At 39.5% G+C, this 26,307-nt stretch overlaps 1 protein-coding gene across 4 annotated transcripts in view; it reads right to left on the reverse strand.

The window, feature by feature from the left end:
• ARFGEF3 (ARFGEF family member 3) overlaps positions 1-26,307 on the reverse strand; it is a 90,828-nt gene that overhangs the window by 55,012 nt on the left and 9,509 nt on the right. For all 4 annotated transcript variants that reach the window (XM_074580608.1, XM_074580607.1, XM_074580610.1 and 1 more), the window contains 2 exons: positions 17,976-18,057; positions 14,557-14,688 (listed from right to left, as the gene is read on the reverse strand). In XM_074580608.1, the coding sequence (XP_074436709.1) occupies positions 14,557-14,688; positions 17,976-18,057 (214 nt within the window). The remainder of the gene's footprint in view (positions 1-14,556; positions 14,689-17,975; positions 18,058-26,307) is intronic.

Consider the following 26,307-nt stretch of genomic DNA (forward strand, 5'->3'; position numbering starts at 1 on the left):
TTATAATGTAACTATAATGTAACAACCTGAAGCAGAAAACTAGATCACCTCTCCGGTGTATCTTCTCTCTAGGTAGTAATGAGCCCTAGAAGCATCTCAGAGCCTTCATAAAGAAAAAGAAAAGTGCTGATCTGCAGGTTAAGAGAAGCATTGCTTAGCATGCGGGAGCCACTGAACACCCATCATTACTATTGAACCTCTGCTTGGGAGAATACCCCTCTCTGCAGTTATTTTGCACCAGGGAGGGGGGAAAATCTGCTACTGGAAAGCAGACGTTTAATAACTGTAGGGGAATTTGAATTCTCTGTACAACAGCAGCATTGACTACTTGATCTTACAGGTACAGACAGAAGAGCCTGTCCATGGATGAGCGTACCATTTTTCTCGAGAAGGACATAAACAACCTTCTTTGCATTTTGTGAGTCAGACTGAAAAGTTTCTATGCACTGAAATGCACTGCATCGTTATAAATATTTTTCTCAGCAGAAAACCTGTATTTCACTACAGGATGTTACACCTTACTCCAAGGTTGGGGGTTTTTTGTTTGCTTCTTTTTTTTGTAAGTAAAATACCAGTCAGGAGCATGATCCTGTTCTTACAGAAGATTGTTTTACTATAAAAAGTGTTCCAAGAAAATCATAATGTAATGGCAATATTACATTTGTCTATATATGTTATCTTGCCTTGACTCTCATTCAGTCCTTCATAAAGAGAAGCTGAGTAACATGGATAAATACTGGAGGTAATGAGAACAGAAAAGTACATGCTACTCTTCCAAAGTACAATAGTCCTGGACTATAATCCCTTTTTTAGATATTTAGCATTTACCTTTAGAGCAAAGCAAAGTTTCTGAGACAAGTTGCTTCTTCATCATTTCCTTTTCTGTGAAATGGGCAAAATGGATTTTCTTATCTTAAAAGCGTTACACAGCCTACCTCAGTACTGTGAGGAGATATACGAGCTATAAAGCACTTGAATTTGCTGGAGAAGGAAATCTGTTTCTATTAGGAATGATTAGGAATGCTGTACTTTGTATTTCTTGATATGAACTTTGCAAATTTCTCTGCAATCTGCTACGTTTGCCAGCACATGGACAAGTGCCAGTGACGAGGAAGAGTGACACCTTTTTTCCCTGTCCACAGAGCAAATCCTACAGAACAGCTGAAAAGTAAACAGCCAATTATAAAAACGCTCAGTAATCTCATTTGGTCAATAAGTATATAAGTTATAAGGGTTGTTATTTCCATCTGCTGCTGAGTACATATCTGCAAAATTTAAAACTTCAAAACCAAACAATTTTGTTTGGCACTATGAATTCTAAGCTGCTGGCCAGTCTTGCAGCCAGCTGTTGGGCCTCACCTTCTCAGCTGTTAACTACCCTGAAATTTTATTGACATTTCTAATACTTGTGAGAGCTCAGCAGCTGGCTAAAAAAATATATTCGGTATTTTGGGAAAAACTGTGATTTGTACCCTCGATACACAGCTGTGTAAAACACAGGTGGAGCACACAGTTCATAAACCCAGAGAGGGACAACTGTCACCTCCCACTAACAAATCTCTTATTATCATGCTAAGGCTAATCTTACTCAGTGTTTTGCATGTCCTGATTTTCCCTACGTGTAAAACCTTGTTTGCTCATGTGACTTTCTGCTCTCTTGTACCATTTTGGCTTTGTACTGTTTGTTAATACCCAACACTTCCCACAGATCAAAAACTGGAAGCTACATACCACAATATGTGGAAGTACACACCGGTTTAGGCATTGTTATAAGCCCTTGCTCTTTGAAATCTCTTCTCCTTCTCTCTCCTTTTTTTTTTTTTTTATTTTAAATTTTCTACCTTTATAGAGCTGAACCATGAAAAGTTAGCATTTATATGCCTATTTTTTTCTGTCATAAGTGCCAATAACCTGCTTGTAACAGATGAATTATGGAAGTGTCAGACATGAAGCGCAGTAAGGAAGGGATGATCAAAACCCTGCTATGAAGCAATAGGGAATTTCATCAAAAAGACCACTAAGTTTTACTGCTACTCTTTGTACAAAATGAGATCTAGCAACCTACTAGCTAGAGAAAGGGTATATGATCGGATGTGATCAAATCACAGAAGCATAAGCAGTTATCAGCCAGCATATTCTTGGCTGAGCCCACTCGCTACAGTTTTCCCTCACAAATCATTTGTGAGATCTGAAAGATGGTCTCTGACCAACACACAAGATTGCTCTCCGCTATGATTTCCATCAGTGCCACTGCAGGGCTCATTTACAGTCTTGGCGATGCTCCAGACACTCAACTTGCGTGTCCTCCCATTTGCATAGAACAAACAGGAAGACAGCAGGCTTCTCTTGGAGATTACTGGATGAAAAATGGGATTAAACCCAAACAAAAAACGTAATCATTCAGATCCACTAAAAACACTGAGTCTTCAGACAGCATATCCCATAGGCTGCTTAACTACCCATGACACTAACTCAAGTAGCTTGTATTTAGAAAAAAATTAAAGAAGAGAAAGGTATGTTTTCTTGTGCAATGACATTTTATTTTTGCAGCCACTGGTGGTGGAAGTAGAAACAAAATTACAAAGCAATTCCTAGTAACACCTTCAGTGCAAAACAAAAGAGAAAAATCAGCTTTTACTGTGTGTTACTGTGATCAAATCTTAATTGATATGGATTGTAAAACACACCTTTTTTTTTGTTTGTTTGTTTTTTAAAAGAAGGAACTTACATGACTGTAGAGATAGTTTCAAAGCCACACAACCTCCAGGATGTTTTAATTGGTTTCCATTATCTTCCAAATGCCCGGATGAAATCACGTTTCCATAAATGGCTTATCCATAATGAAAGTATTAATTTTAATTACTGTTGAAGCTCTGACTGTCATGGAACAAGAAATGCAATGCCTACTCCCTGGAATCCCAGGGTACCAACTACAGTATAAGAGTGCACGCATGGATAGTTTTCACAATAAGTAGAAACAAAAAAAAAAAACCTGAACCAAAACAAGAAAAGTGCTTCTGATGACATAATGAAGGTAAATTGACATAAAATGTACAGGATTTGGACTGCAATGTAATTAAACTGACATTACAATATCTATCCCTTATTTTAGGGGAGGTCTCTAAAAGAGGGAAAAGGAGGGAATATTTTTAGATTGTAAGACTGCTAAGCATTGCTAGCCAAGTTCCCCAAGTGCTTAGCACATAATTGTAGTAAAAGGTAATTCTCACATTGAAGAGCTTATAGTAGACTCACATCAAATAAAGAAGGTGTGTAAGAAAGCCAGCAGTATCCCCCAAGATGGAGAAAGAGGGAAAAGGTACAAAACTTAAAAGCAACTGTAATCTGTCATCACCTGAGGACATTTCAGTACTTCACTGCATTTAAGTGCCAAGTCCAACATCCGTATGCTACTGCTATCCTTTTTCTATTCCAGCACTCAAAGTCCCATCGGCAAAATCCTCTGAACATTTGTGTTTCTCCTAGTTGGGATGCACGCAGCAACTTTATTCCTGAGTGCTGAATTTTGCAGCCACCTTTAACCCCTTTGTGGGATTCATGAAGGAAGCCTTTCTTGACTAACTTTAGTAGCAGGTTGTAAACTTGGATGTAATGTACGCTTGGATGATTCTCAAATCCTCCCCGCCCAGGAAGAAAAACCCAGCCAGAAAACAGGGCAGGATGACCCTTTATCTCATTCACTAATCTGACATTTAAAGCAGTCATCCAGTATTCCTGCAAAATAGTTTGGTCAGGAGGCGCCCTCCTATTTGGCAGAATAACTAGTAACCTGCACCTGTCATTCCTTGGCTGTGAAGGAAAACACGGGCAAGAGAAAGGCAGTGCATTAATGAACTCACGTGAATATCACCTTGCATCACCGTACAAACCAGCAGATTTTAATTATGGAGAGAAAGGAGACAGTGTCTTCCATGAATCAGTAAACCCATAAAAACCCCTTGCTATCATCAGCAATTGGGGCTCAGCATTATGAATACACCAGGGCTTCAAACAAAAGGATCTGGTATGGAAGAGCCTCACACATCATCAGCGCTGACATGCTGAATGCTCCCAGAAGACCATGCCCATTAGTTCACTAGACTAAAACCGAACTACTGCTGAACACTATTTATGGTGGCATGAAACCAAGTGAAACTTCTGCCTGTGTAGTACAGTTGTAGAAGGGAAAGAAATGATTTAAAGCAATTGCTTAATAGATATTTAACAGGTTTTCCTAACAGCTCTGACAGGGGCTTTTATCTTTAGAATTATAACACTTAAAGGCAGAGAAGATTAAAAAAAAAGGCTGACTAGCACTGCTAGGATGGCATTTCCCACTTCACAGGTTACAGGCTATTTAGGTATACTACATTACTTTTCAAGTTAGAAAATACGTATCTGAGCAAAACGAAACTGAAAACAGAAATACGTAACTGAAAAATACCAATAAAAAGTTAAAGAGTTTAAAAAAAAACTATTAAACCTCTAATACTCCTTTTCTTATTAAGGAAAAAGGACATTTTAAAATGAGAGATTCAAGTAGATCAGTCATGAAATAAAGTACTATTTGGTCTGCTCGGAGTGCTGGGAACCTCCCCTGAAACAGGAGTGGGTAGAATTATGTCTGAGGCAAAGAAACAAAAACGAAGAGAAGACAGAGACCATCACCATAAAAAAAACTTAACTAGGAAAGTAGTAAAACCCAAAAGAAAGAAAATTATACAAAGGAAACTTTAAGTGAGGCATCTTTAAAATAAACACAAACAAAAAAACTCCACATTGATCTACCCAATGAGTACATAAAAATAATAATAAGTATTTTTAAGGCAATCATTTTACATACCGATGAACACAAGTAATTAATTTTAATATTTTTTTTAATTTTTCCATGCTACAAACTATGCTGGTTTAGAAAGGAGAAAAAAAAAAAGAGACAGTATAATAGAGAAGAAGTTATAAAACAGAGGAAAGGCCTGGAAAGGAGGGAAATTAATGCTCATTCTTTCATAGCTACTAATGCAAATGCCACACATGCATGACAGGTATTTTACTATTTTTCTTGACACATACTGAATCTTTTCTTTCTGCACCAGATTAGTTTGTTCAGCCACTCAGCAAATTACACCAATTGTCTTAAGTGTTACTTGAGCAAAGAAAAGAAATATATTAAAGTCCAGGACCCCCAGGAGCTGTCTGGCAGCATCAGAACAGGTTACTGGGATGAGTTCTTTCCTCAGCTGCCCCCGGGACCAAATGCTGTTAACAGCTATGGTGGCTGCAGCTCTCACCATGGGAAGCTCATAAGCAGAGGATGTCTAAGCTGGGTGCACATCTGGTCTGTGGCACATCTGGATTATGTGTATAATTGCATGTAAAAGTTATAGCAAGTGACCCTTCCATGCCACTGTTATGTGGCCAACTTGGCTAGCAGAGCTTGGCACTGTCACTTCCAGTAGGCAAAAGTGTCTGGCAGCAGGGAAAAGATTAAATGGCAATATATGAGAGTTAAAGGGCTTCTATATTTGGTTTTGAGATCACACAATGTCTTTCCAAGTCACTTCCTTAATGGTTAAGCAATCTCCACGTTCTTGGTATGTGTCTAAGACTAAAGAAAGTCTGTAAGAACTTGTACTTCCACACCAGGCAGGTGTTAAATTACACTTTCCAGAGCTAGGGACTTGCTCCTGTCCATGTCGGCACTGAAAAACCTGCAGGTATGACCCAATGACTCACTGCTTGCACTTGCTGCGCAGCACAGAACAGCTCAGATAAAACTCCAACATTGCTTAAGTTTCTCTATTTCTGCAAAATCTGCACTGTTGCAAAAAAGAATGCCAGTCACATGCAATCCAAAATAACAAAAACCCCTACATGAACAGCAAAACCCCTGCACTATTAACTCTACTCCTGAGCATGTATACTGTAACACAGCATTTGATCACAGCATACCACGAGTATTTTGTTTATTTTTTTTTTTTTTTCACCTGACAGACCAGTCATGCATCAGGAAACACAGAAAGAAACCCACTGTTGAGGTAACCTGGAGTAAGGAACCCTTCTTCCCATCCATCCATGATTGCAGGAGAAACGACCACAGAAGACAGGACTCCTGCCCTCTTTACCGTCCTGACAATTGCCTCAGCCCCAGGGAAGAGCATTCCTCTAATTACTGCTTATTGTGCCCAACCTCCACATTTGTGATTACACCACACCAAGTGTGACAGTTCCAACACAGCAGAATGAGCATATTCTCTGTCCAAAAACACCTTCATAACCTCATAGCTAAAGGAGCACCAAGAAAGCTAGAGTTTTTACATTAGAATTTCTCCAGGCAAGAAGCCTTTTCTAACCTGCAAACCTTTTAAGAGTCAGGACCAACACTCTGCTTAGATTTTTAAAGCCACATGGCTGCCCAGAGCCACAGGGGTTGTTCAGGGCTATGAATTCAAGCACAAGAAAGGTACTGAAGAAGAGGCACAGGTCCTGGGAAAGGGGCTGGATTTTTGAGATACTGCATTCGTTACTTACTGGTTTAGACAGCTCCCATGCAGTATGCATTTGGCCATATCCAGGCCATTGCCATTCTCATTGTTTTGTATCCATTAAGGAGAAAGCTCAGGTATTTAATCCAAGACTGCAGTTTCTACTACGAGGGCCAGGCACCTAAGAACCAGGGGAGTTCTTTAATCACAATCTTAATTGTGAGTAGTAGGCATTTACCATAGTTCTAATTAATTTGGGAAAGGATAAGCTTATCTTGAAACACGCAAGATAGGTCACTCAATCCATCGGAATTAACCTGGTTACTTATAACTAAGCACACGCATAAAGAAACTTTAAAAAGTAACCAGCAAAACAAAAATGAGAGAAGTAAACCCAAGAGAGTCTGGATTTTTAGTTGGCCTACATTACAACAACTTAGCTTATGAAAAGGCTAAGCAAAGGAAGCACTAAGAACTCTAGCTGCCTCCTTCCAGGGCAGGACTGATCTTCGAAAATAATCTTATTTGCAGGACCTCATGCAAGTCTTTACAGACTCCTCTCTTTGACAGTGCAGACGCTAACACATCTCTGGATTATGGACTGGATAAAAATCAATTATTGCTTATGACAGCTCATATCAGGCACCACCATTACAAGAACTAATAAACACATTCAGGTGAATCTTTCTTCTACAAATTTTCAGTATTTTGTTAATTTTTTCTTATTAATACAAATTTTAAACCAGTTCTGGATTAAAGCATACAAATAACATTTAATAATCGTAGAATCATAGAATTGCCTAGGTTGGAAGGGACCTTTCAGATCATCAAGCCCAACCATCAACCTAACACTGACAAAAACCATCACTAAACCATATCTCTAAGCACTATATCTACCCATCTTTTAAATACCTCCAGGGATGGTGCCTCAACCACTTCCCTGGGCAGCCTGTTCCAATGCTTAATAACCCTTTCAGTGTAAAAAAATTTCCTAATATCCAGTCTAAACCTCCCCTAAATAATGGGTTTTATTTTTTACTTTATTTGAAACATAGTCCTTCTCTGCTCAGAAAGAGACTGGACTGCAATTTATATTGAAAATGATGCTGCAAAATGTTTGCAGTAACGCAGTGCAAAAAATATATTGAGGGGAAACAATGATCTGTTATTCCAAGACTATATATTAATTAAAATATGTAGATTAACAGCAATTGGGTTGATGATTCTCATCCGGATAATGACAGTCTCTCTTCTCCATCTCCGTTTACCAGTTACATTTTTACTGTTGCACCAACAAAGTCCTATTTTTAATGGGCAGTGAAATCATCTTTTTACTCCTATATAAAACTGTTATACATGCCTTGCCTCAAAGAGACAGCATAGGGAATAACATCACTTACATATACCTTTAAATCCAAGTTGTTTGAATATAGCTTCCTCCTCCATTTAATTTTACAGTAAAGACAAAGCAGAACAGCTGCAAATGATATTCTATTACCATAACCAAGTTTTATGTAGAAAGATACATTTCATAATCATGAAAAGACAATGAAAAGATACATTTATTTACGAGAGTTTATTACAGTAATCAGTTCATTTACCAGTATCCAAGGAGAAGGTGCAGAATATAATCATCCACAGAGGGTGGGATTTTGCAGTTGCGTTCTGTCCACATTTTTGATCAAACAGTTTAGAACTACTTTTCAAATACATAATATAATTTGCTTTCTGTCATGAAGGGCTAAAGAAAAAAAAACAACTAGCCCCTCACCAAACCCTCCACGTCTTGAAAAAAGGAAAAAATTAGGCTTCCTGTTCAACAGCGACAAAGTTCCTGCCAAGTTTTCTGAAAAAGTTAACAGTAAGTTTTGCTCGGTTGCTCAAGCACAATCTAGCTTAATCCAATATTTGCATTAGATCAGGACTATCTCCCCAAACCTGTAACAACATGGGTGTGCAAAACCTAAAACAGGTCAACTATGATTGTTAAAAAACTAAGAACAAACAAAAAATTGTTACCAAACTTTCTACTACTCCTTGTAGATCTTCAGTAGTGACTAGTGCTAATTAGTTTAACACTGTAACTGGGGCCCTATCAATTAAATTAGTTATTAGAAAAAAACAATTAATAAAGACTAGGAGATGGCCCTTAGTACTCAGAGAATCACTTTGCATTATGGTAGCAATCTTGGAAAGAATAATTACAAATACCCAACCTAAAGACAGTGTTTCAGAGGCAGAGCTATTTGCTCCATTCTGCCTGTCCTTACACAAGCTAAATTTTATCACAGAACTCTAATTCAGATTTCAGTTCTGAATATACCCAAAAAGAAAACCGAAATCACAAAAAGAGCTGTCTAGTGTTATTACTGGAGAGTTCCCAAATGCTGTATTAATGGATCAGTGAAGACACAAAGAGAAAAAGATTGCCTTAAGACAGCAGATTTAGCAAGGGTTCATTAAAACTTATTCACAGATTAAAGAGACTTCTGGCTGACTCCTCACGGAAACCTACAGAAGAAAAGCATAAAAATTTTGCCCATCAGCAAGCAGTACACCTAATCCACTAACAAATGCAAGTTGGTATCACTGAGCATAAACTAATCCTTCCTAAATGAAATAGCTGTTCCCCATGGACAACAGGTAAATAACAGGAATTAGAAGAGTCTTCTCTCTCTCAAGCCACTTTGGAAAAATATTTTTTGGTTCCAGAAAATACTCAAATCTCTTTCAAAAAATCCCACAAGTAGACACAAATACTGTGTGAAGTCCTCTCAGAGCTAGTAAGAGCCAAAGGTGGAAGCTCCAATGACAGATACGTAATATATATTCATAACATGTCCAGCAGTAATTGGAATACTGAAAGAAAGACCAAATATTTAAAGAGACATCAAATCCGAAAACTGAGTTTATTTCATAAAAGGTTAATTATTCTCATTCTTGCTTGTAAATTTCTGTCTTGCTAGTTGTAAATTTCTTGGGAAATCTGGGCACAGCCTGAACTGACATGCACTGGATTACATGACACGGCTTTATCTGTGACTGAAGAAAACAGAAGGAGGCAGGAGAAAGGGAAATTTTAAATGATCAATCATGCCTTTCTTTTTAAAAATTACTAGTTTACCCTAAGTACCCATTACATTACAGTGTATCCAGTTTATCTGGAGAGCTTATTTCTGGGTGAAGCCTCAACTACTAATTTCGAATTATTCGTTAAACTCATTTTTTCATGTTGTTATTTGAGAACAATGTTATCACAGTTAGATAGAGGTACTGCATTATTAAGAAGTCAACTTATAAATGAAAGTCACCGTAATGTTAGTGAGAAGGAGGAAAAAAAAAAAAAAGAAAAAAAAGAAAAAAAGAGTCCTTTCTGTTTTGGAAAATTTCCACCCTACCCACTTCCTTCACATTTGGTTTCACCTGCTTCAATTACGTTCAAAGCTGAATTCCAGTTCTTCCAGGAGCCTTTCCTGGCAGAACTGGATTTTAGGGTCAGGGTTACAGATGAAAAATTACTAAAAAAAAAAAAAAAAATCAAAGAGAGAAAGTAAAAATAACAGAATCATTGGGGTCGGAACGACCTCAATCCAAAAGCTCAATTATAGATTAGTTTCCTCTTCCATTGCTGATCTGACCATATCTGATAGTGCTTTTGTCAATATTGTATGTGTTCCTGCAAGCAAAGGTCTAATTGCATGAACCAGAAGTACTTCAGCCATTTTAAAAACATCTGAGGCCAGAATTTAAAGGCATCAAACTGGGAAAGAAATCAGGATCCCTCCACTCCACAACCAAACCCTAACCCATGATATCCATCTTCAGATGATGCCCCTTTTCTGCTGCAGACTATTTGCTTGTTAGACTAGTGCTTACGGTCAACAAAATGTCCCTACTCCACCACATGAGATACACCTTTACATTTCACTTATTTATAACATGGCCCCATGTCACACAACAAAATTCTTCCCACTTCTGGGCCAGCCATATTGCATGACCATGTTTGTCTAAGGTAAGTGTTGAATTACTGCTCCCCCTAGTTCTTCCATACATCTTCAACTGTATAGAGCAGTGAGTTGCTTTGGTGCCTCACTGATAAAACACCAAATTTGATTAGTGATCAGTATTATCTTTTCCTTCCCAACTCACATGAATATTGTAAAACTAATATACAGGTAAAAATATTCAGATTATTCCGTTTGAAACGGCAATTAAGCTATTAATGTATTCAGGAAGATTGAAAACAAGGCACTGTATGATTGTGTGAGTTTCCATTCCTTTGATACAGTCAGCTGAGCACACTAAAAAGACAAACTGATATTACATATACTAGAGGGCTTTTCAGCGTGATAGCAAAGTATCACGGCAACAGCAAAAGTGAACGCTAAAGTGGCCTTGTGTCAGATACACTGCTCCCTCTAGTCACGCTTTCTGGATTACCTGTTTTCTCAGTATCTTTTAATATGATTTAGAGCACCTAAATAACCTCAGTTTAGTCCCCAGTGTGAAAATACTAATAAATCTCTGTCATAAACTGTATCAGAGGTAGAGAGAATACACAGACAGCACAGTCATTGAGATATTCTGAAGAAATACTAGGCTCAGCAGTTAAATAACACGCAAGCCTTAATGTAAAATTTATACAGCCCAGAAAGCTTGCTTTACTATGTGGGAAATCAAATGCAGTTAGTACATCTCTTTGTTATAGGTGCTCGTTCACATCCAAAGAAATTATAGTCTTTTCCCCTTCCTCACTGAAAAAGACCACTGCCTTCTTTTGGGCACAAAACCGCTGTTAACATAAGGATTACCCAGTGCTTAGTAATAATAAGGGAGTCCTGCAAAAAGATAAACAAGGACTTCAGAGTATCACTTCTACTCTGGAAACATGAGAGGGGAATTTCCCTACGTAATCGCTCTATGTGAAATATTAGAGAGAAAGGTGGAATCTACAACCAGTATTCAGGAGAATTAGAGGTACCGGCAGCAGTCCCTAACCTGGAGTTTAGTTTAATATTTGCTTATTACAAAAACTAAAATTCCACTTTAAATCAAAGTTTATAAAAAGGATAAGAGGTACCTCACCCAGCACTGGTGAGAGACACACTGTGAGAGATGAAGGCTTTGAGTTCATCTTGACAGCTGCATTTGTGCAGTATAAATCTTCCCTGGCTGCCCAGGATGCACTCCAGCACAGTCCCTAGCCCTGTCCCTTAAGCCTGAACACTGTCGACATGCTGTTTTCACAATCCTTCAACCTGGGAATCTGTAGAGCATGCCATGACACTCACCCTTAAAAATGAGGAGGATTTGGTACCTAGCCATAAATTAGCGAGTGCTGTTCCATTTTTTACAACAGTGGTCCCAATTGCTTGGATTTTTCAGTGCCAGAAGAGGTCCAGCTAGCAGTCCTCTCCATTTATTTACAGCAACCAATACAGTTACTCTGTTCCTTTCCTGTCTAATGCTGCCCCTTTACAATAATATTTGTCAGGTTCCAAAAGCCTTCCAATCAAGGCAACTAATTGCACTTAGGCCTCTCTCCTGTGTTCTTCCTTTCATTGCCAATTCCAACTTGGAGTCATCTAAACGTAAACAGCTTTACAGAACGTTCTCGTCAGCTAATCAAATCCCTTCACATTTGCATCTGCAACACAGGTGGATGACAACAAACCATTAAAATAAATATTCAAAACATTTGTTTTGGATATTATATGAAGCGTGAATTTCTGGTGCACACTTGTTGGGAACAACAGGAGATATTCTGGACAGGATTTTTTAAAAAGAAAACAAAACCCAAACATTTAATGCCAGCAGCTCACAGCAAAGTCTGTATTCCTGCACCTCTATTTTCACATATATTTGGCATGACTAAAAGCTTTTGTGGAATCTTTGATGGTTGCATTCTTAATACCTGCAAGACTGGCGCAACTGTGCAGCAAGTCACAAAGAACCAGGCCAGTATCACTGCTGACCCAGTTTCATGCAAACCTGCTCACACTCAGGAGTGTCTAATATCTGGCACTGGATAAAGACGTATTTAATTTCCTCCAGATGGAACAACACAGTCTAATGTACAATCATGTGCTGCCTTGAGGACACATTTTAGCAGATCCTGGGATGTAAACTCGTTGCTGAGACCAGCTGCTTGAAAAACCCCTGAAGGCTTCAGCCACTCAGTCAGACCTGGGTTAGCTACAACATATTCAAGGGTTGCAATGGCATCTGCAACCTTCAGGTTACAATCTCTACTTGATTTGACTCAAGAAGAAAGGCTCAGATTTAATGACTCTGAGTTTTAACTGCCCTGATTACAGCATGTTTTGGCCCTCTGGTCTCTTGAAATATTTAAACCAAAATAGAACTTTTGCTTTGTTTTCAGGATGTAAAGATGCAGCCCAGTTTTTACCATACATGGATTTCATCGTGCTTTTAGCCAGAAAATTATTTGTACATTGAATTTCAGTTCAGTGGAATGAAGACGATGTTCCCCTTTCTCCTTTGCACTTAAACTAGAACTGAACATGTTGGGTTTTGTTTTCTTTTTTTCTTTTCTTTTTTTAAAAAAGTGCACATAAATAAAGTTTTAGGTTTCGGCTTGGGTTTTATGTGGTTTGTTGCTTTGGGGGTTGAGGTATTTTTTGCTTCTCACATATGAAGACAACTTGAGAAGATACTCATAACTGTAGTAAAATACAGTCTCACATTCTTCTCAGGGTGGGGGCAACGCATCACAGATGCACGTCATGACTTTCAAAGAAACAGTGCACGCGCGGATTTTGAATCTGCAACACTCAAGAAGGTAAAAAAGCAACTTGCAAAAAATTACTGCATTCCAAGAAAGACCTGCTGGTTCAGTAGTGCTACTTCTTAACTCTTCCCCTTTCCCACCGTAGAGACAAGAGAGGCAGAAAAGAGGCATGCTGGGTTAGGGCTGCGGATCTGGGTGTCACCACTTAAGCCTGTACATGGGCAGAAGGCTGCTCCCATGAAATGGGTAACAGTCCACACAAATACTGCTCTATTTTTCCTGCTGCTAGGCTCAAACTGCATGTTCTGACACTGAGTCCATATTGCTCCCAGGCAGACACCTTCAATGGTAAAGAGTACAGCTATTACAGAGTAGTTTCAGAGTGAATAACACATATTCATTAGAACAAGGATGTCACATGCAAGAAAGAAATAAAATACCTAATCTATGCACTTAGAAGTAAAGCACGGTCAAGTAAGTAGATCCAAATATATCAATCGGTACTATGTATAGCGAACCATGCAAAAAGGACCACCAGGTTTATTCCAAAAGGGTTTTGACCAGTGATCAGCTATAGCACAACAAATCCTGTAGTACAAAGTTTATACCCAGACATCTGAGAACTCTTCACTGCTATATTGTTTCACACAAATAATACAGGTATTGGAAGTCACTTTTTCATGGCAATACTGGCAAGTCATCCAACCAACCCAATGACAGGGCAAGGAAATTTCACAGCATCTCCCCTCAAAAACAATACCTCCTGGCAGCTGAGCTTCCTAACACACACAGGAGAATGCTAAAGCATTTCTAGAAATGGAAGTTTTCACCAAGTATACAAAACAATAATTTCTCTTATGCACTAGTTCAGGGACATTTTGATGCCTAAACAAATCATGCTCCACCATTAGCATTTTACAAAGAGAACATATAGCTAACAAACTAGAGCGCACACAACCAATTCAAAATTACATACCTGCACAGCCCACCTCATGAGCACTAAAGCTTAATACCAAACACAAACTTCCAAACCTGCAAATCACTTATCTGTGAACTCCCATGGAGTGAATCAATTGTCCTGTTTCAGTTTGCTACAACTGGGACCACCAGTGCACTGACTCTTGCTGTAACTATCTCCTATTTAACCTAGGGAAATGCAAACCAAGTAGAAATGAAAAAAACCTGGTACCTGCCTGCAGGAAGGAAGGAATCAAATACTGTGCTAAGGTGAAGATTTCCAAGGCAACAGCTAATTTGTTTGCTAACCCCAGCATTTGGTCATGCAGCCTCTGTTGCAAGCACTGACGTGTGTGAAACACTAACCTTCATCACTTCAACCTGCAGGTCTTCATTGAGCGAAGGAGTCACTTTGACGGCATTCAGCATCTGATTAAGCAACTGTTTCTCATCTGAGTCTGTTTCCACGGATACAAACCTCTCATCAGACAGCAGCTTCTGCAGAGAGAAAATGGCAATGTGCAGATTGAGACAAAATTGCCTCTGCCCAATTCTGCTGCAAACTACTAAATCTAAACCTATTAGTGTTTGGTACTATGGTGACTAGGTTTTCTATGTACAAATTTCAACCTGATCCAATAATATAAAATACAAAAGTACAACAAAACTGGAAGATCCATGCCACGATGAGGGCACGGTTAACATCTTATGAGTCAGCTGCCATTCTGGTATCACCTTTCTCAAGCCCACTTCTCCAGTGTCCAGAAGAAAGCAGACATCAGTAGTTTATGTGAGAGATCACAAACCACTCCAAGTAACGTCCTCAGCAAAAACCCTCAACATTTTAGAAGCAGGGAGGGAGTGGAACCCTCACAGTTTCCCCAAACCCAAAAAGCAACAACAGCAAAAAACCACCCCACTCAGGCTAGTATCCTGACCTCAAACTAGCGCTACCAGTTACCCTGCCCAAGAGGAGGCAAAGTCAGCTATCATCCCACTCGCTCCAATAGGGCACAGAACACAAGCACTGTGAAGGTGGCACTTATGATCACTAACAAGATGTGTTTTATGTCATTCAGAAGTTGACTAATCATGGATGCGATCAAGTCCTCAGGAGGAAGAGTACTGTTAGCAAGTGACTCACATGAGGACCACAAACATACATAGGAATGCATTCAATACAGATTGACTGAACTTTAGGTTGAATATTTTAGACTGATCAGATTTCCTTTGCCTGGAAAAGGCCAGTATCTGAGCCAGTATCTCCCAACGTGGCCAGTGGCACCATTTCCTCAGAGTTCTACTAGAAATTCCTCTTCCATTTAGTCTATAACCACCTTCATGGGTGCCTCTTATTAGTGTCAGGCATCCTACAATAGATATACCCACCCAAGTCTTTTCCCAGCTCCAATCTTCTTAGAAGCTCCCATGACAAAGCAAAACTACCTTGTCTTAGTTCCCAGGAACACAACCTTGCTCTGTCCCAGGGCAGACTTTGAGCAGCCCACCTCACCCTGTAGTTCTGCATCATTTTTGTACTGATTCTCCTTCACAGCTTCAACTCTGTAGCACATTTCACTGGTTCATTCCTATTTCTTATTTTCTACGCTTGTACTGGTTTTGGCTGGGATAGAGTTAATTTTCTTCATAGGAGCTCGTAGGGTGCTGTGTTTTGGATTTGCGACCAAAATAGTGTCGATAATGCACCCACGTTTTGGCTATTGCTGAACAGAGCTCGCACAGCATCAAGGCCTTCTGTTTCTCACACTGGCCCTCCAGCAAGTAGGCTGGGGGTGCACATGAGGCTGGCAGGGTACACAGCTGGAACAGCTGACCCCAACTGACCAAAGGGATATCCCATACCATATTACACCGTGCTCAGCAACAAAAGCTGGGGAAAGAAGGAAGTAGTAAGGGGATGGGGACATTCGGGGTTAAGGTATTTATCTTTTAAAGTAACCATTACATGTGATGGACTCCTGCTTTCCTGGAGATGGCTAAACACCTGCCTGCCAATGGGAAGCAGTGAGTGAATTCCTTACATTCTTTTGCTTGTGCATGCAGCTTTGCTTTCCCTATTAAACTTTGTCTTAGCCCATGAATTTTCTCACTTTTTCTGGACATGGTCCTGGGCAACTGGCTCTAGCTGATCCTGCTGCAGCAGGGGGGTTGGACCAGATGACTTCCAGGGGTCCCTGCTAACCTCCAGCATCCTGTGATCCTGTGACCTACTTTTGGTAAATTCAAGTTGTACTTCATCTCATTATTGTATCTTACCCTATTTTTTAACCTATCTCCATAGCATCAGTTGCGTGGTTTGCTTTTTTGTCCTTCTTAAAACTTCATATATCATAAATGTAGATGAAGGACTGTCTTGTTGCCTGGATTAGGCAGCTTGTTTAGGCTTGTTTAGGCTTCTAGACAGGAGGTAACACTCTTATTTAAGGTATCATGCTGCAATCTGCAACTTTGCAATTCCAGTTCTTACGGAACTCAAGTTTATGTGCAGCAAGTTAGAAAAGTAAAAAGGTACAACTTCACTGAGTGTTCCCACGGAACTTGTACTACAGTGGACAGTGGGTCATTCGTAATTCCTCCACTATTCTTGGTTTATCATCACTCTATAACATTCTTCTAAAAGGCATACCTACACTGGTACAACAGCAGGCATATGTTCAAGTCCCACTAGTCTACTGTCGCTTTCACTTTAAAGGCAACCTCCCTTGCCTCATATACCTGAAACACAGGGCACAGGATCTCAAAGTAGGACCAGAGTACTACATGGCAAGAAGGTGACACGTGTCTTTTGGCAGAGCCAAATAATTACAGTAACCCTTTAGAAAGTACTTTTTTTCTCTTAGCTAGACCCTCCTACAACCAGGTTGTGCCCCATATTGAGGCACTCTCCAACCAAACGCCTGACACCTCATGTGCTGAATTAAGTGAATTTGAATGATCCAGTTACATCCTTATACTCCCAAAACAACTCCCTTTGAGGGAGAAATTTCTTTTTGGAAAATGGTGGCATGCACTTTATACCCCAGCAGTGTACCAGCCTTTTCCACAACTAGCAATCCCCTCGTGGTAAGTATTTACTGACAGGTACTCATTTATCCAATTAAAAGAAAGGTAAAGTGCTTTAATTTTTATGCTGTCAAACCCAAGTCTTTTTGTTGCTTGTGCTGCACTACTCTTTTCTTTTGTAATTTCATAAACTTCCAAACTGGATGCTACTCCTACTGTTTTCAGTGTACAAAAAAACCCCCCACAAACTGGAAAGAGCCCACACATAGAGAATGCAGCTCCCAGATCCTTTATTAACCTCTCCATCTTTCAAGGACTGCAGTCCTCTCTTCTAATCCAAGAAAACAGAAAAACTTGACTCAGTTTAGTTTCGAAGACATTTAGCAGTGGTAAGGCTTACTGAGAGTAGCACAGGGCCACAAAGGGAACAGTATGTCTCCATTTCAACATTGGAAATCAGGAACTCCCACCTATCTGCCGAACATTTTCAGCTTCTACAGAATCACCAGCCGTTACTTGAATCCTAACTTCTGAACACTGTTACAGAAACATGAACACTATTGTTAGGTCCACCTGAGGACAGTCACTTTTTCTATAGTATTTTTCAAAAGAAAAGTCTTGATTTCATAGAATCATAGAATCTTCATGGTTGGAAAGGACCTTTGAGATCATCGAGTCCAACCAAACAACCTACAATCTCTGCCACTGGAATTTCCTTAACACCCACTGCCTACTAACAAACCCCTATTCTAAAGCCATACCTGCATCCCTGCTAGAGCCTGTTGGGCCAGCTTCGTGCTCTTTGATTCCAGAGCCAGTTGGAGAGGAAGGAGACACTTCTCCCTGAGGAAAATTAAAAAAAAAAATGAGAGTGAGAGGAAACAATGGAACTCAAATTGGTATTCAAAGGAGTCACATTCCAGAAGGGCTATATAACTTTCAGTAAGATAACACTTGCACACAGTAAACAAGCAGAATTTCACAACTCTGTGAAACACTTTTACCCTCTAAAGAAAGCTGGCATATTTCTTCACATACTGTTAAGAATGGCCTTTTAACTGAATTTTCACAAAATACTTCCCAACTGTTAGCCCTCTGTGTGCGTGCATGAATGTGCAATGCATAAAGAAGGAATTCACAAATCAGTAGAAGTCCTCCAACTCAGCGTGATAAGCATTACACTTCAGTCACTTACCATCTGTTTAATATGCAGGTAGATAGAAAAGTGGTTTCATAATCCACTTGCTGTTAGTCAAGTTTTGGTTTGGCCTCCTCTACAGTACAGTGTGCCCTGTCATGTTAGCTCCCTCCAACCATAAATGGTGTAGACAAAAGCAAATGTACACTAACGAGTCTGGTTTACAGCTGAATTAGCATGTGCTAGAACTATGACTAAGCTGTACTTTGATTACAGAATAACACCTTTTTTTGAATGTTAAAATAAATCACTTATTAGGATAGTTTTTTAGATGCTTTTGACTCAGTGCTCAGATATTGGATTTTATTTATTTATTTGGTGACTAAACCAAACAGTGCCTGGAGCTGGGACGTTTTTCTTTACTCTTTGCTCTTTATCAGAGAAGGGCTGAAGCCTCTGAGGAACCACAAAACCTTTCAGCAAGTCCTGCTAGTTGGCAGGAAACTCATTCCTGAGCAGAGACACTCAGCCCATGTCCAACTGCAATCTCCCTGAAGGTTTGCAACACTTCATTAGGTCATATATCATAAGAACCACTTATCTATACATACAGAATCTATTTTTGCATTTGTATAGACATACTTGTTTATGCGAAACCATTCTGTGCCAACCCTTAAGAGTCTTAGTTCTCCAACTGTCTGCATTGCACCCCAAGGAGCCCTTTCGGAATCACATTTGTTAATTTCCGCCCCACACAAGTGTGAGCAAGGTAAGAAGAAACAGAAAACAATTAGTTGAGCCTTTTCTTACCCAACCGGAAATGCCCTGACTTGTTCCATTTGAGGTATTCTTCTTTGTCAAGTCTCAATGCATTCAAACAAACACCCCAAACCCCTGTCTTTTCAAAGCACAAAGACGTTTAATTTCTAAAAATACCAAAATGAAGAGTTTTTCCTCTTTTGCTCCTGTGAGCTGCCTTTGACCTGAATTCACTTAGTTTCAGTTGACCCAATGAGAAATAGTTTATTTGTCCAAAAGTATATAAAAATAAAAGTATTGACTAACTCTTCTACAACTCTAAAGGTTCAAGTGTCAGCACAAATGAAACACATGCAGTAGACTAGAGTGCATATTCTGCTCCTCTCATAAATACTCCTTTCATAACTAACTAAGGAGAAGCCCTAGGTTAGAGCAACAGCCATTACTGGAGTTTCAGACATACTGTTGAAGCTACCTAAAGTCATGCTTTGCCACAGTCTGCCCACAACCTACCAACGCCCCTCCAAAATTGGCAGTCTACAACCTGAACTTCCTTTTTAAAAAACTTAAATGGCCATTAGCAATACTAGCCATCTCAGCTTTGGGGAACTTTGCTTGCAACTCCTTCAACGGATCCTGCTTGCAGAGGGGACTGAATGTCCACTCTGAAAAGTCAACTCTATTTTGGGTGTGTTTAGTTGTTATTCCTTCCTCTCCACCTTTCCCCAAAAAACACAAATCACAAGCTACCCCAAGGGACACAAATCTGCTATTTGCTTTTTGAAATGCAACCCCTTCCTTGAATGATAAATTAAAGACTTGAAAGTCACAAGCATGGCTCAGTTAAGCAATCTAGCAAGCTTCTGTACTTGGCAAAGACCTCTTGAGAACCTGCAGATCTTTTCATATTTGCACCTTCTTCCCAGGCTATGTGAATTTGTAAAAGGTCATCTGGCATAATACCACAAAAAGCTTTTTTAAAAGAAACATGAATTACACAGACTTCTAAAGAACTTGAAACAGACTACATGTGTATCTTAAAATAGGTTTCTAACTAAAAGCTAACCATTTGCTTCATTTAAGATATTCCGAGAAACAGGCAGGCACAAAGCCCAATTTTCTCAGAAGCTTCTTTCCTGAATGCTTCTGGAATCAATTTAACTAAAAGGACTCTTAAAACCTGCGAGTTTAGCATCCAAAACAGCTTGAACTACAGAACATCTAGGAAATATTTCCTCATAGAGTGTCGTATCATCCAGATCTACAGAAACTGCCAAAACAACTACTCCAGGGTTCAGACATTAATCCTCTAGCCAGAGTAGAGCTGGCTACTGCCTATGTATCTACTGCCAGCTTTGCCTGGACCTGGAAACATATGTAGCATGCAGGTAAATTGTGACAGGACTTTCTAGTTTAAAGAGGTGCCACAGCAATACATCTCTAACCCACAAAGCACCTTTAAGTGCTAACTTTTACATTACGACTTCGACATACTCTCTCTTTTAAAAGAAGTTGTCACTATTACCCTCTGGGGGAGAACTCACTTTTGAAATTAGTAGATCAACAAGTGCCAAAACAAGGTACCTGTGCATTAACTGGTACTCAATCAGCCAGACACACACACGGGAGGGGAAAAAAAAAAAAAAAAAAAAAAAAAAAAATCACAATAGTGTATCGTACTAACTGCAGGGATGCTAAAAACTGATGATTATTTAGACCTGCACCTCTTCAGGGCAGAACATCACATTTGTTTTAGACTTTCTACAGTTCACTGCAACTGTACAAATGTTTGGGCCACTAATAACACACAACAAACTTATTCTCACATTAAAGTGGATGGAGACTGGGAGGAGAGGGGAAAGGGAAGGCAGTCCTAAGTCACTGGAGTGGATCCAGTTCAGTTTCATTATAATGAAGACAGGTGGGAGCTCCTATGGCTTATGTGTAGCTACCCTGCACATCAGCATGTTGCCTACCATCTGTCACCACATACTGCAATGAGCAGAGAACAATGAGAACTGTTTCTTGAGATATGTCCCAAGAACGAAGAGCGAAAAATGACAAACAGGAGGATGGAAATTAGAACAGATTCAATTAGCTGAACTTCCCATCCTTACTAAAAATGTTTAACTGAAAATCTAATTAAGGTTGCTGCAGCCTGTGTTCCTACTGTATTCTCAGAGAAAATGAATTGCCATTGTGTCATTTCCTGTTCTTGTTACACACTCTGTCAATTAAATCTTTAGCATTTCCATGCTACAGCTATAAAACACCTGCAGAGATACCTCACAATGGTTGATTAGCTTGAGCATCTTCCACACTTCAGTTCGACCTGCCATTTAAATGCATCATCTGCTAGTATGAGAACACAGAAGGACATGGCAGATAATCCTCAGGCAGAATGGGAAAGGACGATGTAAATTTAACACAGTCAGTACCTACTAAGGTCTAGCACTTAAGAACTGGGTTCAATAAGGCTGCACAAGAGATAAGGCAGACCAGGATTTGGTCTCACAGTGCAGTGAAGAAAGGGATTGAGGTTTCCTCTTTACCTTACAGCCCGTTTATAATTCTACCCTGTTTTCAGTGGTCCCACACCACGGGATCTCATTGCTCACTCCACTGTCTGCACTGCGATACTGTCAAGTGACAATTCATTCAGGTTTTGTAGTGCTACTCACGTAAGACATTTTATATGTGTGAAGTTCTCAGAATAAGCCGGCGCATATCAATATACTTCAAAACACATTTAAGAATGTTTTAAATTTACACTACTGTACAGAAACTAGTTTCAAACTGAAATTCCTAAGTTTCCATGCTGATGCATTGAGGTGTGGACATACATACACATACAGGTTTAGGCACAAATACCAAGTTAACCCCGAATGAGATGAGTCAAGAGCAACACAGAGGGGGCATGAAAGGAAGGGAGCACCTTTGACTTGGAGGAGATGAAGCTACCAAAAGCTTCAGGATAAGGTATCCTGGGCATTGACAGATAAAACAGAGCAACGAAAAGAGCTAGAGGGAAGAAAGAAGTTGAGATGGTGTAAAGAAGGAATGATAGTGAAGAAAAAGTACGTGCTCAGATATGTGGTGTACTATGCTGAAATCCACACTAATTGCACTGTTTGCATATGTCCACACAGCAGTGCTCTCAAAAGACAACTCAGTTTAAAAACCAAAACTAACCAAACAACACCACCCCACACACACAAAAAAAAGAAGGGGGGAAAGAAGAAAAAAAAAATAAAAAAATTCCTGGTTGTAGTGTTCTTTCCCGATAGCAGAAGAAGAGACAGGGATCACTCTTTACCTGCTGGTGTTATCTAGCTGTGCAAAGGATGTGGTGAAAGTCAATGCAGAACAAGGGTCTGCAAGAATGATTTTAAAGCACAGAAAGTAATTGCAGAGACATGAAACAGCTTTCCTAATCATGGTGTTTCTATGCAAATCTGGTAGAACACATAAATACTGAATAAATGAGTGTAACATGATGGCAGCCCCCTCTCTTCAAAGCAGGGTGCCAACCACCCTCCTGCCCTGACACAGAAGACCAATTAAAAAAAAAAGTTATATAAAAATACATATTCTAAAGTCACTAGAAACCACTAGCCATTTGCACTAACGGACACCCAATTAGAGAAAACAGCATTTGGTAAGTGTGGACCTTGTTACGTGCAAAACAGAGTAAACAGAGAGTGCCAAGGACAAAGATTCACTCCCATTCCTACTGAGGCTACCTGGAGTTTTGTCACTAGACCTCCATGGTACCTGGACTAAGTCCCAGGTGATCTGTCCAGGGTCAAGCAAAAAGGTCAGAGACCAAGTGTGTAATCCAGGACCAGTATCTCCAGAAGCACAGATTGTCCTTCCTGAGCTACCCCACTCCATGATTGTCAGCTTTGTAAACTGCAGAATGAGTCATGAGAACATAAATAGCCGTTATATTCAGCACGCTGGGTTACAATGACCTTTCTAGTCGTTTGAGTTTGCTGTGGCTCATGAACCTACCTCTTTCCCTGCAGGTCTGTCACAAGGGATGCTATGACAGGCCAGTCAAAACAGACTGCCAAAAAGGTCAGAACAAGACAAATTACTACAGTAACTAAGAGATCATAAAAATATTTCTGTCCTCATTGTAGTGGAAAAAGCCTCTAGCAAGAGGAGAATAATGGCTCATTAGGTCACTCTCATAGTGAAAATCGTAATGAAGATAGGAAATTGCCCTATCTTAACTCCTTCTTGTTAGTGCCTGGAACACAAAGTCTCATGGCCCACCTTCACCTCCACCATACTGACTTAGGAACGGGGGACACTATAAGTGAAGTATTTGTCACTACTGTAAGAGTTATTTCCCTTCATGCAAATGGTGATAACCATATTAATTTTCAGAAATAGGATTAAAAATAAAATATCTCTGTGCATTATCTTCCCCCTGAAAATTATGTAGGAGAAGCAAATTCAGCACCTCAGGGCCTTATCAGCCTGTAATTTGCATTCCATAGCATAATTCACAGCACAGTCAAAGAAGAGATAAGAATTTGATTCACAGCTGTTGCCGTTTTCTGATATGCTGTTTGTTAGGCAGGAACAGTCGTAGCCAGAGTCTGACATTTTTCAGTCAGAGTCACACTGACAGCAAGGAAATGCTCCTCAGTCTTAGCTGCTTAAAATGAACAAAGTATCACTGCATGTAACTCCATTAGCCTCATTTACTCAAGCAGAAAAAAGTTGGCCCACCATGAGAAAACAAATGGTAAAGATGAATTCCCAAAATTCTGGAGGTACTCCTAGCTGTTACTTTTACACAAACCAAAGAGAAGAATATACTTCCCCTATACAAAAACGGATGATTTAATTTGTGTAAAACAAATTCCGGCAGTGTATATACAAACACACATACATATAAAAGTAGAAATATCCATAACTTTTCTTTTCCTGTGCTAGCTTAGAGAACATTGATAAAAGACTCCAACAGCTTTATGGTTCATAATGGAAATACTTAAAATATGGAGGAGGAACAGGAAACAAATACATCCCTTTTCAAGCAACAGCACTTCAAGAAGAAAGGAGATTTTAAATTTTTGCGCACATTCTGGAGAAATGACTAATTTTATCTACAGTAGAAATACGACTGTCCCACTTACAAAGAGTATTACAGTTGAGCTCAGAGAGAAATTTGGAGCTTGCAGCATATAAATATAGGGCAAGTTCTCACGCCTCCACAATGCAGGAAAACAGACCAGAGGACTACAACAGATCCCTCCAGCACTAAAGTTTGTATCTCTATACAAATACAAGTTTGTTGGTAGTACTTAAGAGACCTCTTAGAGCAACAGAATAAAAGATAAAATCTGAAGTCTTCCAGTTGGAACCCTCCCTTTCAAGAAAAAAAGCCAACAATAAATTATGATGCTGTACCACTACAAGATGATCATGCACTGTTAGACAACTTTGGTGCTACAGCGCTACCTAAGAATGAACAAGCAGTCAGTGTTGCAGTTTACAGGTCCTGAAAAAAAAAAACAAAACCCAAAAAACAGTTGAGACTGCTGTTGTACTATGTTAACATAAATTCTGATGTGCTTTAGCAGGGACAGGATTTTGTTACAGTTACTCACAAGCATAGAGACATCTATGTGCGTGTTTCCCATGTCAACAGATTTGCCTCTCACATAACCAGGTGAGGCTCCACCTTTACTAATAACTTCATAATTTTTGACTTAGCCAAGTCAGGTTGGATGGGGCTCTGAGCAACCTGATCTAGTTGAAGATGTCCCTGCTCACTGCTGGGGAGATAGACTAGATGACCTTTGAAGGCCCCTTCCAACCCAAACTATTCTATGATTTTAATTTTTCTTCCTCACTACTTGTGGCTTCTTTTTAAAAAAAAAAAATATATATATATATTTTTTTCTCACTACACAGTATAAAACTCTTCACTTTTATCGAGTTGCAATGGAAAGGCTTCTTTTTATATGACTGGAGGTTTCTCTCCTTTTCTTTCCGTATCTGATTCTCTCTCACCTTGGCTGCTGACAACAGCTCTCTCTTGGAGTTCCCTCTGGGCCTCCCTTCTATCTCAGCATTTCCTTTTTCCATCATCTTTGCTTCATGCATTCCCCTCTTCCCTTGACTGCTTTTCCTTTTCAAACCAAGATACAAAGTAATCACTTCACCCAACGCTGAAGTGAACCTGCCTCTGAAAGGAAGCACAGGAGTTGCTTATCAGAGGACGCTTAATGACATAGGGAAAAGGAAGTGAAGAATAATGCCTAAATGTAACGTCATACAGTTAGTTAGCTAGAACCTTAACAATTTTTCAACCTGGAACATTGAATGAGATTGCACTTTAATACTGCTTGGTATTAAGAGAGTGACACAGTAGCATTTCTAGTTTTTGTTATTTACATATTCTCCAAGAGAAATGGATTTGCCATAACAGCAGAACCATAGCTCTATTCACAGGAAAGGCAAATGTGAACAATTTAATCTTCCATCCAGCCTAATGCAGCCGAGACCACAGAATTCATGCAATCGTAATTAAATAGCTCAGCACAGTCACTCAGCTGGAGAGCATTTCTAAGGTCATTTGCTCCTTTGCTATACTCGCTAATAACATCTTGATTTCAACACAAACACAAAGTTCCTAGATAGGAGCCTGATATTGTTGTCGAGATGAAACTGAAACAGAACAAAAGAAAAAAACATAAGCACACAATGTACCTTTGCTTGAGAGGAAAGGAAGAGAGAGAAAAGATTCTACACAGTATTAAAGTGGACAAGGCCAAAATAATAATCAGGATGCTTCCAGTCTCCAAAGCTGTAGTGTAATCTCTCTGTGACACGTTATCATCACTCTCCCTAGAACATCCACCCCAGCACATTTCCGCCCTTTGTGCACAAGGTATGACAGCCACTTACTAACTCTGCTCTTAAAGAACTTGATGACACATGTAAACCTCAGAAGGTCTTAATTATAAAGCAATCTGTATCCTTTTGGTGATTTTATTGATTATCATTTGAAGCACAGCATGAAGATGAGGTGAGGAGCAGAGTATCTACCCTTAGTGTACATCTCCTGGCCTGAGGCAAAGCACACACTGGACTTGATCAGCCTACAATTTTGAAAGCTTATCAAGCTGTTTCATGAAACCTCTCTTCTCTGTATTTGGTAAGCCCAAAAGGGAAAC

The sequence above is a fragment of the Larus michahellis genome, chromosome 3 (genome assembly GCF_964199755.1).
Source record: "Larus michahellis chromosome 3, bLarMic1.1, whole genome shotgun sequence".
In the NCBI taxonomy this organism is placed as follows: Eukaryota; Metazoa; Chordata; class Aves; order Charadriiformes; family Laridae; genus Larus; species Larus michahellis.